At 44.5% G+C, this 13,928-nt stretch overlaps 1 protein-coding gene and 1 long non-coding RNA gene across 2 annotated transcripts; both read right to left on the bottom strand.

Annotated features, from left to right (window-relative positions):
* Positions 1–391: 391 nt before the first annotated feature.
* LOC147983895 (uncharacterized) lies at positions 392–1,724 on the bottom strand. Its single transcript, XR_015615014.1, has 2 exons — positions 1,334–1,724; positions 392–1,245 (listed from the first exon to the last, which is right to left on the bottom strand). It is a non-coding gene; the product is annotated as an uncharacterized LOC147983895 (long non-coding RNA).
* A 5,092-nt stretch (positions 1,725–6,816) lies between these two features.
* On the bottom strand, positions 6,817–9,383 carry LOC125529297 (uncharacterized). Its single transcript, XM_087540904.1, has one exon. It carries the CDS (start codon positions 9,349–9,351, stop codon positions 6,817–6,819), a length of 2,535 nt encoding a protein of 844 aa, XP_087397030.1. The 5' UTR covers positions 9,352–9,383.
* Between the last annotated feature and the right edge of the window lie 4,545 nt (positions 9,384–13,928).

Genomic DNA, 13,928 nt, shown 5'->3' on the forward strand with positions numbered 1-13,928 from the left:
GGGACTTGAGTTGCTTAAACAGTCTACTGTAGTCACCATTACCAATTGAAAATTTGATCGTAAGGCAAAGCAACCATCTCATTAAGTACGCGAGCACATGTAATTCAGAATTTAATGAACATATAGACTTCTAAGGCCACACACAAACTGCTAATTATGTCAATCTTTATGGCCAAACAATCTATGATTCTTTTCTTTTTCTGCAGATTGCAAAGTAAAACAATAGGCAAGCAAATTTAAGCAGCTCCAAATTTGCATCTATGTGGAAAGATGTATATATGTGGGAGAGACGAGAGTAGCGAGTATTCAAATATAAAAGCCTGTATCAGCAACGAGCCACCACGGCAAGGATACAGACCACAACGTGCAGCTCAACTTTTCATTTGATATTCAGGTGCAAGGCACTTCCCTTATTATTCTGAACATCACCAGCCGTCTTACAAACGGAGAGAGAATTAGCATAAAAATCAAGAAACTGACAATAATTTCCAACTGAGCCATCTCCTCAGGCAAAATATGAATCATTGCGAAGGTGAGATGGCCTTTAGAAGAGCAAAAGAAAAATTAGTTTCACACCATGATCAGAACAGTTCAGCAAATTTAGAAGCTAGTCAGGTCCTATTCGCCCAAAATCATGTTTGGGATAAGCAATCAACACGGTTCTTCATTTCTGCAGTAGATAGTGGAGGCTTGTCGGCATAGATTGTTGATGTCTTAGCACGTCCTGAATCTTGTTGAGCATCACTCTTTCTGATTTAGAAATCCAAGGTACATCTGAACAGAAGAGAAAATAGGAACAAGCATGACCCGTCCAAGAAAGAACAGACCCTTCAGTGAGAAGTAATTGCTTCACTTAAGCACTCAGAGTAAAGCTCATGAAATCTTAAAGAGCGACTATTCTAAAGTATTTAATCCTATCTCGACAACAATTTCTCAGATCAATTTCCACGCAATTACCTATAGCATTTGTAAAAGCTAATTCATGTCAAGTAATAACAGATTGATGATTCCACCAGCAAATTGGTAATTAAAGAGGTGCTTCTTGTAGTATGTATGTATAGAGGATAAACAAATCGATGGTGCACTCAGAGCCTAGCTAAAATATGGCTGTATAAAATGGTGTGAATAGGTCAGATTGGGAAGAGATCAGAAATCAAACAGGCCTGCAATTAGCCAGCCTGGGTGGAATTGTAGGCGGCCATGGCATTGCTTCTGGACGTACGGCACCGACCATGACCTTCATCCCTGCAAGGCAACCATGCAGATCTAGAAGGGTGTTCAGGGGATGGAAGGGAAGCAGCCAGAGGGAAGGATTGTGAGAAACGTGGAGAACCTGTGCCGGAAGCCCAGAACCAGCTGTCGAGGACATGCAAAATCTGGTTCGGTGATTTGGGATTGGTGGCCGGCGCAGAATCGTTGTACGCTCCGTCCCCGCCGCCGCTGTCGGCCTCCCAGTCGCACGAGAGGACGACGGGGGGTGGGAGAGATGGACAGGGGGAGGAAATCATTCGATGAGAATTCTCCGCCAAGGACCTCGCCGTCGAGCCCGTCGCCAATCACCGCCCGCTAGTCGGCGTTCAGACGGGAACCGCTCCCTTCTTCTAATTGAAAAATGGGCTAGCTCCTAATCCCCACGACCATCCAGCGTCAACGTAAAATTACGACAGCACGATAAATTTTTGGCTATAATTTTACATGGGTTTGTGCTGCGTTGAACCAGAGAGTACGCGGCCGACTGACCAGGGTGAAGAATTACTTATTTCTCACCCTGGGTCTTAAATAGAGTTTCTATATATATATATATATATATATATATATATATATATATATATATATATTCATTTTCTAGAATATAGATAAAAACTGATGGCTTTGGATGATGCTTTGAAAATATCGATTGAAAAAGCTTTATGATGGATGGACTGAAAAATCATCAAGTCTTATACAATCGGAAGAGATGCAAACAAATAATTGTTCTTCTTTATATTTTTTTGCACATGATAATACAATATATATATATATATATTTATATGTTATTTTTGCAGAGTATGAGAGAGATGGATATGTATTATGCCGATGTCCAAAAAGAATCTGTCGATAAGGGTGTCGATGCGATGTTGTTGGAAGGGACCAAAAATTTACCAAGTTATATACAATATACAGGTATATATATGCAATCAGCACAAAAAGCATAAAAGATTAGAAAGCCTGTGGCAACGCACAGGCATTCTACTAGTATATGTGGTAACATAGATGTGTTCATTTATTACTTTATAGACTCATTTTGCATCGGGAAACGCTATGTGATGATAACATATTATATTACTCTATTTGCCTCTCTCCTTATAATTTTTTGATTTTTTTAATTTTGTTTTTGAATTTTCCCCCGATTTTCAAATTTCTAAATTATTTTACAACTTAATCTCTAATCACTCCTCATCACTGCTCAATTTAATCTATAATCTTTATTCTCTAATCACCCCTCATCATTCTAAATCGTCTAACTTCCCGGCCGGTCACCCATCCTGTTACTACTCCAACCCGAGCACGCTTAACTTCCGAGTTCTATTCCCCCTAGTTTCCAAGTCTGCACTTGTTGTTTTCCTGACAATAGTAAGATGTCAATCCTATTAACGGACAACACAATTTAACATCCTTGCAGGTCATCTTCAGAGCTACCGCTTGGATCCGTAAGTGGTCCTTACTCACTCCTATGGAATCCAGGGAGCCTTTGGTTGCTGGGTGCAACCAATGGGACATGGTTACGTGCTATAGTCAACCGGTTCGGATGACAGTCGCATAATAGGATAGGATTCTAGGGAGCTTATCCTTTTTATTGCCATTCCGGCTGTGATTGTTAGCATGAACTTTGCTTTACTTTTATTTTTTGCTTGTCTTGCGAGCTGTAATACTTTGACGACTTGTGGTACTTTGCGACTTATTAATAAAATGGTTGCACGCATCATTATGATGCAGGGGCAGGGGGGTACGTCTCCATTTCCAAAAAAACAGAGGATGCTTAGCTGTTTGAATTTCTCTACAAATAACCCAAAAAATATCCGGTTTGCTTTGGCCTGAGAACATGGTATGGTCTAGACCATCTCATCTATTGTATATGTACGAAAACGTGGTTCCTTTTTCACTCTATATGGTAATGTAATAAATTGATATTATCATATGGTTCTATGGTAGATTACACGAGCTGTTGACTCAAAATGTTGCTCTTGATACATATGTGGATACTGAAACATCACTATTATATGGTTGTGGAAGAGTGTATCCAACAGGATGCACCTGACTATGACCAATTGGTGCTTGCACAACATCAGGGAATGTTTTTTTTGGAGACCTGCGTAGTGGTTGGAGATGCATAACTACATGCCTTTCTACTTTGGGCTCGGGCTTGAGCCTCTGGTTGTGTCAATCGATGTGTGACTATGGGATGGTTATACAGTGCCTCCTCGTACTGCAGTATGCTACATAGAATAGTTAGAAATTAGGCAATACTATATACATGATTGTATTAGCATTTTATACCACTTTACAACTTGCTTCTCCTATGATCCAGAATCTAAGCTAATACTTGTTGTCGCCTTCTGATTTATTCACATCACGTTTCAAGAGATAGTGTACAACTCCATTGATGGTAGCAGGCTGATCATAAGTGGGGGTGGAGCTGAAGACGTACTGTAGCAGGTTGTCACCATACTGTAGCGGTTCGGGGCACCGGTTATTGATTCTCTTGAGGATTTGTCCCAGTAAAGTTTGGCCTCATAGAAACTCATGGGCACATATCTTGTCAATAGTTTTCTAAAGAAAAAAGACGCGAAAAATCGCATGATATAATATCATTTCGTATGTAATTGCAGCTAAAAGCACATTTTGGTGGACGCCCTCGGTTACGACAGTGCGCATTCCTTGCACTGGGAATCGGCCTGGGATGCTGAAGAGAGGAGAGGGGCGATGCCATGGAGGGAAGAAGAGACAGCGGTGAAACAAAGCTGCAGTCTTAATGGTGTGGCGTCGTAGGGAGGTGGCAGTGACATGCCATGGAGGGGGGAGATGGCACCAACGACGATGTGGCGAGGAAAGCAGGCCAGGGTAATGAAATATGAGTGCGAGCGTTGTGCCATCTGGTGAGAGTCAGAGAGTGAACTGCTTTTTTAAGATGAGAAGAAAAGGAGCGGTTGTTTGCTATTTTTTAGGAAAAGCGGTTATATAGCGAAAAATATCACCTACTCTAGCAAGTAATTTCGGAAGTATAATCACCAACAAGTGATTTACAGGTGAGTATATAGTTTACTAAAATTGGGATGCGACTCGCTGCATTAAAAAGCACAATGCCACTCACTTCGTAAAAAAATCGTCACCTGCTTGAAGCGAGCACCCGTCCAATGAATTTTTTAAGGGACAATGAATATATAATATAGGCTTATCTTTCTCAATATGTGTTTATACATATATATTCATTTTATAGAATATAGATAAAAACTTATGGCTTTGGATGATGCTTTGAAAATATCGATTGAAAAAGCTTTATGATGGATGGACTGAAAAATCATCAAGTCTTATACAATTGGAAGAGATGCATACAAATAATTGTTCTTCTTTATATATTTTTTGCACATGATAATACAAAAAATATATATATTTATATGTTATTTTTGCAGAGTATGAGAGAGATGGAGATGTATTATGCTGATGTCCAAAAAGAATCTGTTGATAAGGGTGTCGATGCTATGTTGTTGGAAGGGACCAAAAAATTATCAAGTTATATACAATATACATGTATATATATGCAATCAGCACAAAAGATTAGAAAGCCTGTGGCAACGCACGGGCATTCTACTAGTATATGTGGTAACATAGATGTGTTCATTTATTACTTTATAGACTCATTTTGCATCGGGAAACGCTATGTGATGATAACATATTATATTACTCTATTTGCCTCTCTCCTTATAATTTTTTGTTCTTTTTTGAATTTTTTCCCGAGTTTCAAATTTTCGAATTATTTTACAATTTAATCTCTAATCACACCTCATCACTGCTCAATTTAATCTATAATCTTTATTCTCTAATCACCCCTCATTATACTAAATCGTCTAACTTCCCAGCGGGTCACCCATCATGTTACTACTCCAGCCCGAGCACACTTAAGTTCCGAGTTCTATTCCCCCTAGTTTCCAAGTCTGCACTTGTTGTTTTTCTGACAACAGTAAGATGTCAATCTTATTAACCCTCAGGAGTTTAGCTTGAGCATTAAGTCACGGTTTCACTGTTTGAGTTTGAAACTATAGTTCTAAAAACAATACTTATTTAGTAACACTAATATTTTCTGAATAAGTAGTTTGACCATAGTTTGACCACAGTTTGACCAGATTTGACCAAAATTAAAAAAAAACTAAAATATTTATTTAGTAACACTAATATTCTTGAATAATTATTTAGTAACACTAATATTTCTTGAATAAGTAGTTTGACCAAATTTAACCAAAATTCAAAAAAACTGAAATTTGAACATAACTTTTTTTCCTTTTAGAATTTTAGGATTTTAAAAATTTGCAAAATGGCCTATGGCCATCAAAATCGAATGCGGACTTTTGTGCTGAACATTTTGATATATTATAGATTTTTTTCGACATCGTATGCAAAAGTTATAGCCGTTTTAATTTTTCATAACACTTTTTTGCAAAACATGTCCAAATTCAAGTTTTTTATTTTTCCTAACTAGTAGATGTAGTAATATAACTACATCTCGAAGGATTTTATTTTTTGAGGTTTTTATCATTTTCTGTTTTTCAAACTAAAATAGCGATACACGGGGGGGGGGGGGGGGGTGATTTTTTGAGACACGAACCCCTTTAGACACGAACCGAAACTAAAGGGCATTGCACCCTTTAGTACCGGTTCATGTCTCAAACCAGGACTAAAGGTCTAATCTTTAGTCCTGGTTTAAGATACGAACCGGGACTAAAGGGCATCGCACCCTTTAGTCCCGGTTCGAGACGAACCGGGACTAAAGGTCCCATTTCAACCGGGACTAATGCCTTCCCGACGGCCTAGCCGCTCGAACCGGGACTAATGCTCACATTAGTTCCGGTTCGTAATGCAACCAGGACTAATGTGTACATTAAGTTGTGACCAAAACCCTGCTTTCTACTAGTGTCATTAAGGGTCAGTTTGCTTGGCATCCTCGTTATGTATTGCCTGGCCTAGAATGTCCTAGGATTCTACTAGTGGTTGTTTGGGCCTAGAATGTCCTAGGATTCTACTAGTGGTTGTTTGGTTGCTGCTCTGTGAAATAGAGAACTTGCCTGGCATAGACTCCTTGTATTGTAAATTTGTAATTAGCCTGGGCAGAACTCTAGGCACTCTAATTAGCCTGGGCCAGGCGATCTCGTTCGGACGCATGGGCCTATGGCCACGAGCTAAATAGCAGCCTGGATGGGACTTTTGACTATAAAAATTTGATTGATGGACTCTCTGATGGGACGTTGATGCTTTACCAGACGAGGGACCAAACCAAACGGTTGGTTGCCACACTAGCCTGGTCAGGCAGGAAAAAAAATCACGTTTGACGTCCACGCCAGGCAGCCGAAAACTTGCAGGTACGAGGGCCAGGTCATCATCCAAACTGACCGTGACTACTTGCCATCTCATTATTTTTGTTTATGTGACATCTACGTTACTAGTTATATTACCAGCCGTTGTGAAGAGAGATAGGAAGCTCATCGGCACCACACAACGAGGCTAGTGTGAAGAGATTCGCTAACTATCAGTCTAGCTAGTTCCTACAGATCATCAGTGTCACTACTAACAATTGGTTGAGCTCTTTGTCTGAGCCTCCGGTTCCCAGGCTCTCCTGCCCAGGAACCAAAGCACGAGGTGGATGGCGATGTAGGCGAGCACGGCGGCGAACAGCGCGATGACGTACCCCGTCGCCTTCCAGTCCCGGCTGCTGCCGACCGCGTACGCCCCGAGGAGGCCGAGCAGGTCCAGCACGATCGCCGTGTTCATGGCATAGAGCAGCAAGATGTTGTTCTGCAGAGACTCCTGCAGCAGCAGGACGATGACGACGACCGACGCCACGAACGAGGTCGAGTTGCAGTAGAAAAACGCGCTGTACCGGGCCGGGTTGTTGAGCCGCATCACGGCATTCCCCGCCTGGTCGCCGCCCGGCGGCTTAATGGCGGCCTGGTAGGTCACGCTCGCTGCCAGGATCGCCAGCACCATCATGTACTTCCGCCTGGCACTATTGCCGCTCTTGTGTTGCCGCCTCATTGCCCTGTCGCCGGCCGGACCTGGCCGTGATGAGTTGCTGTCGTCTTCTCCATTGGCTTCGCCGAATATGAGCAGGACCAGCAGCGCCATGGCCGTGATGGCAATCAGCGTGATTTCGACGGCGACCAGGACGAAGACGTACATGGACGTCTGTGGATCCGGGATAGTCCCGCTGAGGTAGGCGCCCATCAGGCCGAACAGGGCGATCACCATGCACACGTACAGCGCGTAGCACCGTATGCCCGGCTTGTACAGGTTCGGGTTCACGAGCAGGATGATGAGCGTGATGGACACCATGAAGCTCGTCGAGTTGCAGTAGAAGAACGCTTGGTACCTCATCCCGTATGTGTCGGCCATGATGGGGTCTCCCGCACGATGCCCCTCTGTCCAGAAGCCCCCCTGCGGTGTCAGTCCAGCTTGGTAGGTGATGGTAGCCACCAGGATGGCGAGAAGCAGGAGCCGCTTGCGCCTCTTCTCCAGCTTCCTGTTGTCCTCGTAGCTCATTTCCTTGTGGTCCAGCGTGAAGAAGACGACGTGAATTACCACGTACACCAACGTAGCGGCCGGCAAGGCTAGGAGCTTGACGGTGGTGAACATGTCCCGGCAGCTCCCGGCCGCGTATGCGCCGATGAGGCCGAGCAAGCACAGTAGCATCGCCACCTCGAGCGTGTGCCGTCGGATCAGGCCCCTCGCCCGGACCATGAGGATGACAACCAAGGACGCCACGAACGCGGTCGAGTTGCAGTAGAAGAACACCATGTACCGGCTAGGGTTCATCACTGACAGTATCGGGTCGCCGGCCTTGTAGCGGTTCTGCTGGCGCTGGCCGTCCCGTGACCAGACGCCACCCGGTGGGTCGAGCCCCGCGTGGTAGGTGATGGTTGCCACGAGAGTCGCAAGCAGCAGAAGGAGAGACTTCACCTTCTCCATGCCTGCAGGTTTGTCATTGCCTGCATTCGCCTCATCCATTACCATGACCATGTTGCTGCCTTGCCCTTGGCGGCTGCCATCTGATGTTGGTCTATCTGCTTGCAATGGTCCTTCTCCAAAGCCTCTTTTTTGCAGCCAACTTGAACATGAAGAGTAGGCACACACAAATTGATGTGGTAGCCAGTTGGTGTTCTTGAGAGGATTCGAGACAACCACCAACACCATCATCACGAGGAAGATGTAGACGAGAACCAGGTCGATCAGCGCGATGACGTAGGCAGAGGAGCCCGCATTCCCGCAGCTCCCGGCGACGTAGGCCCCCAGGAGGCCGAGCAGCACGACCAGGATGAGCCCGCACAGCTGCACCATGGCGCAGCACCGGCTCTGCAGCCTCCGGACCAGGAGCAGCACGATGATGAGGAGCGACGCCACGAACGCCGTGGTGTTGCAGTAGAAAAAGGTCATCCGGTGGAGGTGCTGGCGGCCGTGCACTTCCTCGCTGTCGCCGCCGGGCGGGCTCAAGCCAGCGGCGTACGAAATTCCGACCGCGAAAGTCGCAAGCAACATGAGTACCTTGCGTTGTTCTCTCAGCTTGAGAGACTCCTCGGGGCTCTGCTCCTCGGGCAGTCCTAGCACCACTTCCGACTCCGACGACGTGTAGGAAGCCAGTAGGATGTGGACGCCGACGTAGGCGGCGAGAGCGACCACCAGCACCCAGGTGTACACCGTGGACGGGACGTCGAAGCAGCTCCCGCTGGCGTAGGCACCCATGAGGGCGAGAAGGTCCAGCACCATGACGAACCGGAGCACGGCGAGCCAGACGGGTCTCTTCTCGTTGAGGACGAGGAGGAGGAGGATGACCCCAATCGAGGCCGTGAAGGCGGTGGCGTTGAAGTAGACGAATGTGATGTACCGGGGCGTGAGCCTGAGGATCATGCGCCCGCTTTCGCTCTCCTCCGGCGGCGACACTCCGGGCGTGCTGAAACTCGCCTCGTACGTCGCTGTCGCCACCAGCCCGGCCAGCAGCATGAGATACTTCCGCAGATAGTACTCCCACGACGGCTCATGTATGCTGCTGCTGCTGCCGGCCGGCGAGTGGCTGTCGTTGGACTCTACCATTTCGACGGACAACGCCATTTATTCCTACGACTGCACTATAGCTTTTTGTGGGTTTTTTTGCGAGCACAGATAGGAGGACGGCGGTTGTGAGGAGATCGACTGCCGATGGCGGTTGTGAGCACGGATAGGAGGAAGGCTCCGGTGACTGTGAGTCTGCTTGTGCCACTGCCACTGCATCGACCTTTATATAAGCTCAAGCTGATATGGTCCACCTGCAGTGGAACCTAGGTAGCTAAGACTTCTTCAACCTGCAGTCCTGCACTTGTTAAATTCATTTCATGGTGTATTCAACTGTTCATTGTATGTTTGAATGCTTCAACCCTTCCAAAACCGCTGACCGCATGCATGCGAAGGGGATATGCATGGTTTATAGCCCGCATGCAGCAGCAGTGGAGCGTGGGTGTGTCTTACTGTGCGTGTGTAGTGGCGTGCGTAGACATGTGGGAGAGTACAAGTTCAAAGTAATAAAAGAGGCACGTGGGAGTATCAAAATCCATCCATGTACCTACGCTAACGAAAAAAATCAAAACAAATAGTAGAAAAATTTAAAAAAATCATTTTTTTGCTGTAGAATATTTGATGCATGAGGCCCACTTCAAATTTCAAGTCATTTGAACATATGAACAGCTCTCAGCCAAAAAGACAAATTGGGGGTCTGTAAAAATGTTTGCTGTTCATGTACTGTTTTTGCCCGATTTGTCTTTTTTGCTGAGAGCTGCTTGGATGTCCACATGACTTGAAATTTGAAGCTGGCCTCACGCATCAAATTTTCTATCGCAATTTTTTGGAATTTTTTGAATATTTTTGAATATTTTATGAATTTTTTCTAACCGGGTGCAGATGAGTCTGGGAACCGAAACGTCCTACTTGAGTACTATTTTTGGTAGATATAAGGTTCTTATACTTGAATACTCAGTGTATTTGAAAAACTAGTGGTCGTTATGTTTTCTGAAACTAACAGCAAGGGATGCCATAACCCATAAGTCAACTATTTCATTCTTTCCCTCTCGAGAGAAGGAGACGATTTTTCATCCTTCCTGAACGCCGGCTTGGTGGTACTTTCCGCTCCCTCCATCCGTTGCTCTGGCGGCGGGAGGGGGGCGGCCCATTTCTTTCAAAGTTTTTTCATAGAGGCAAGGTTTTGTCTTCATCCAGTAGCACCAGTGCGATGAGGATGGCGCTGCTCGAATAAGGTGGCATCAGTCCTGCAACACGGCGGCACGGCGAAGGTCCCATATGGATTATAGTGATCTAAAAGCTTTTACAGAGGGAGTATGTGTGAAGACGCGGTGCTCTTGGCAAATGGTTGAAGGTCCGTTAGCGGCCAATCTGGTGTTGGTCACCGGCTCTCAACGCCTTTTTGTCTTTGACGTTGGCCTAGATCATGGAATGATGATGGAGATCTGTTGCCTCTTCCGGCCAGCGTCACGGTGCCACCAGTAGTTGACGCGGCTTCTGGTTTGGTTTTGTGCATTCATCCCCTAAGGACTCAATTGTAATAGTCTTTTTCTTGTGTTTTTTGTACAAAATTTCCATACTCCACATTTGTATATCCCTGCCCCTCTGGAAGATTTCACATTTTTGTGTAAATATCATCTGCTCAATGTGCAGTGTAAGAGTTTGGTTTCTCTAAACATAAGTCGGAATATTATCATAATTAGAAAATTAGTGGCTATTGCGTGAGTTGGAAAATACTATCTCTCTTTCAAAATGTAAAACTTTTTTTGACACTATCAGTACATGTGATGCATGTCCTGGTGTACTCTATAAAACTCAGAGCTTCCTCGCGCTTAGTGGAGGTAGCAAATTGCACCACTTGATTGTAAAAACAAAGAGGCAAATTGCACAACTTGGCTGTTAACGCAACTTCGAAAATAGTCAAATGAACAGTCTTGTGGCAAGGGGCCTTGAAGTGGATTATAATTACTTAGACCAATAAGGCGAGCAAGCCTGCTGAAAAGCTGAATCAAGCCACCAGCTCCTCCCAGATAAAATAAAATGGATGTTCTTACCACAGCCCCATCATTGAATGGAGAAAGGGTGTACCCGACTACTGATAAGACAAACGAATAGCTAACGATTCCATGTTTCAACCAGTCAGGAGCGGAGCCAGGATTTAGATATAGGGGGGGCCAAGCCAAGTTGGCAAAAACAAATCGTGCAATGCAAAAAAAAGGTTCCCCTGTACTATAATACTGTTTTGTGTCAACACTACTAAAACATAGCTAAATTGATATTAATTCAAATTTGCCTTTACAATTGCCAATAAGATCGAAATATAAATAATTTCATCAGAAGATAACCTAGTTGCTAGGTAATTCTCTATCAATGTATATTATCATGTAATTTTGAACCAAATTATCTCCCATTGCACTTGCATGGGTAACTTCTATGTTAGCCTTGTTAACAATTTCAATATGTTGAGATCTCGAAATAACATACTTAAAATTGAATTATTTTTTATAGTGTGCAGCCGTGTTTTACTCTTCATTACCACATCGTAGATCAGACAATCAAAGGAAATTACAAATGAATTATCATTGTAAATCACACCATCAAAATAATTAAAATTGAATGTGCAATTTCAAATCATATTAAACGAGAATTCAGAGGGCTTAGTAGACAGCTTGATAGTGCTAACCTTGGAGCTGAACCACTAGAGAATTGACAGGTTGTATCTGTAGGACGATTTGCCTGTTGGGTGCCCCTTGATTTAATCTTCTTCTTTTTTTGAGGATCTCCCCTGATTTAATCGACCTCATGAGTTAGAAGTGCAAGAGGCGGCGGCCGCAGGCAGCGTTAATGGCCTCAAGTCACACGTTAATCATGTCGAGGCCTTTTTTAAGGAACGACAGAGGGGCTAGCGGGTTGGAGAGCGGAAGAAGGCAGGCCGTGACCATGTGTGGGCTCTCTGATGGGCCTTTTTCTTTTCAGATTTTATATACTCTCCGTGGGAGTTAAGGGGGGCCAAGTACGTGTATATTCACCAAATCCGGTCGCTGATTACTCGGCGCTTCTGAGTATTTGTCGATCGTTAGGGGGGGGGGGGGCAGGCCCCTGCTCACCCCCCTTGGCTCCGCCACTGCAACCAGTAAGAGCATACCGTCGGATTCCTCCAATTGAACGTATGGACGCAAGACTGATGATAGGACAGGAGAGAAAGAAAGAGTTGACCCAATCAAATCCCTCAAAGCCACCTTAAATGTCCGGGCTATCCCGCACTTCAAATATTGCCCTTATATATGAGACGAGTATGAGTAGTGTTCCGGCATGTCCGGTCAATAATCTTACATCCGTTAGATAGGATTAAGCCCACCATGGAGCATCTTTTTTGTTTCTTTATTATTTCTTTTCTTTGTCTCTCTCTTTCTTCATCAATCACATGCATGCGACCGGACGTACAAGGAAAAAAATGAGGGATATGGCTACATGGACGGGCAAATAGGGAGTCAAAAAGGAGATGTCCGGACACTGACCGACGCGTTCATGGACATTTGAGGGGTCAAATTTGCCTAGTCCGGCAGTAGATATCATAATGTAACATCTACGAAAAGTTTCTTACAAGAATTAAATTTACACTTCAGCCATATGTAAGTTGCCTGGAAATGAATTTTGGGTCCGTCGATTTTTCCGACCGTTGCTCATTGCTTCAAGATTTGTGCTTCCTTTTTTCTATTGTGTGGTGTGTCTGGTTTGGGGTTGGAATTCGACTGGCCACTGATGTCGCTACCCCTCACAACATTGGTGTTTCTTCCCCTTGCAACAACAAGTGGTCAGGATACAACAACATTGAGTGATTGGCTTGCAGCACCGCCAGACGATCAGGCTCGCAGCAGCATCGCGGCTTGAAGCACGGGGGTCTTCCCTTGTAGCAGCTCGCGACTGAGCATGGAGCAGCACGTGGGCAACCATTGTCCTGCAACATCAATGCCCATCTTGTGGTAATGGTGCACTTGTGTTGCATTGGTCGTGTGGGGGTTTCAATGGTGGTTTTGAAGGAAATATGCCCTAGAGGCAATAATAAAGTTATTATTTATTTCCTTATATCATGATAAATATTTATTATTCATGCTAGAATTTTATTAATCGAAAACATAATACATGTGTGAATACATAGACAAACAGAGTGTCACTAGTATGCCTCTACTTGACTAGCTCGTTGATCAAAGATAGTTATGTTTCCTAACCATAGACATGAGTTGTCATTTGATTAACGGGATCACATCATTAGGAGAATGATGTGATTGACTTGACCCATTCCGTTAGCTTAACACTTGATCGTTTAGTTTGTTGCTATTGCTTTCTTCATGACTTATACATGTTCCTATGACTATGAGATTATGCAACTCCCGTTTACCGGAGGAACACTTTGTGTGCAATCAAACGTCACAACGTAACTGGGTGATTATAAAGGTGCTCTATAGGTGTCTCCGAAGGTACTTGTTGGGTTGGCGTATTTCGAGATTAGGATTTGTCACTCCGATTGTCGGAGATGTATCTCTGGGCCCACTCGGTAATGCACATCACTATAAGCCTTGCAAGCATTGCAACTAATGAGTTAGTTGCGGGATGATGTATTACAGAACGAGTAAAGA

The sequence above is a fragment of the Triticum urartu genome, chromosome 2A, assembly GCF_056163025.1.
Source record: "Triticum urartu cultivar PI428250 chromosome 2A, HENAU_Tu73, whole genome shotgun sequence".
Lineage (NCBI taxonomy): Eukaryota > Viridiplantae > Streptophyta > Magnoliopsida > Poales > Poaceae > Triticum > Triticum urartu.

Excerpts from the sequence above, each read along its gene's own strand:
- LOC125529297 (XM_087540904.1), bottom strand. The coding sequence starts at position 9,351 with ATGGCGTTGTCCGTCGAAATGGTAGAGTCCAACGACAGCCACTCGCCG.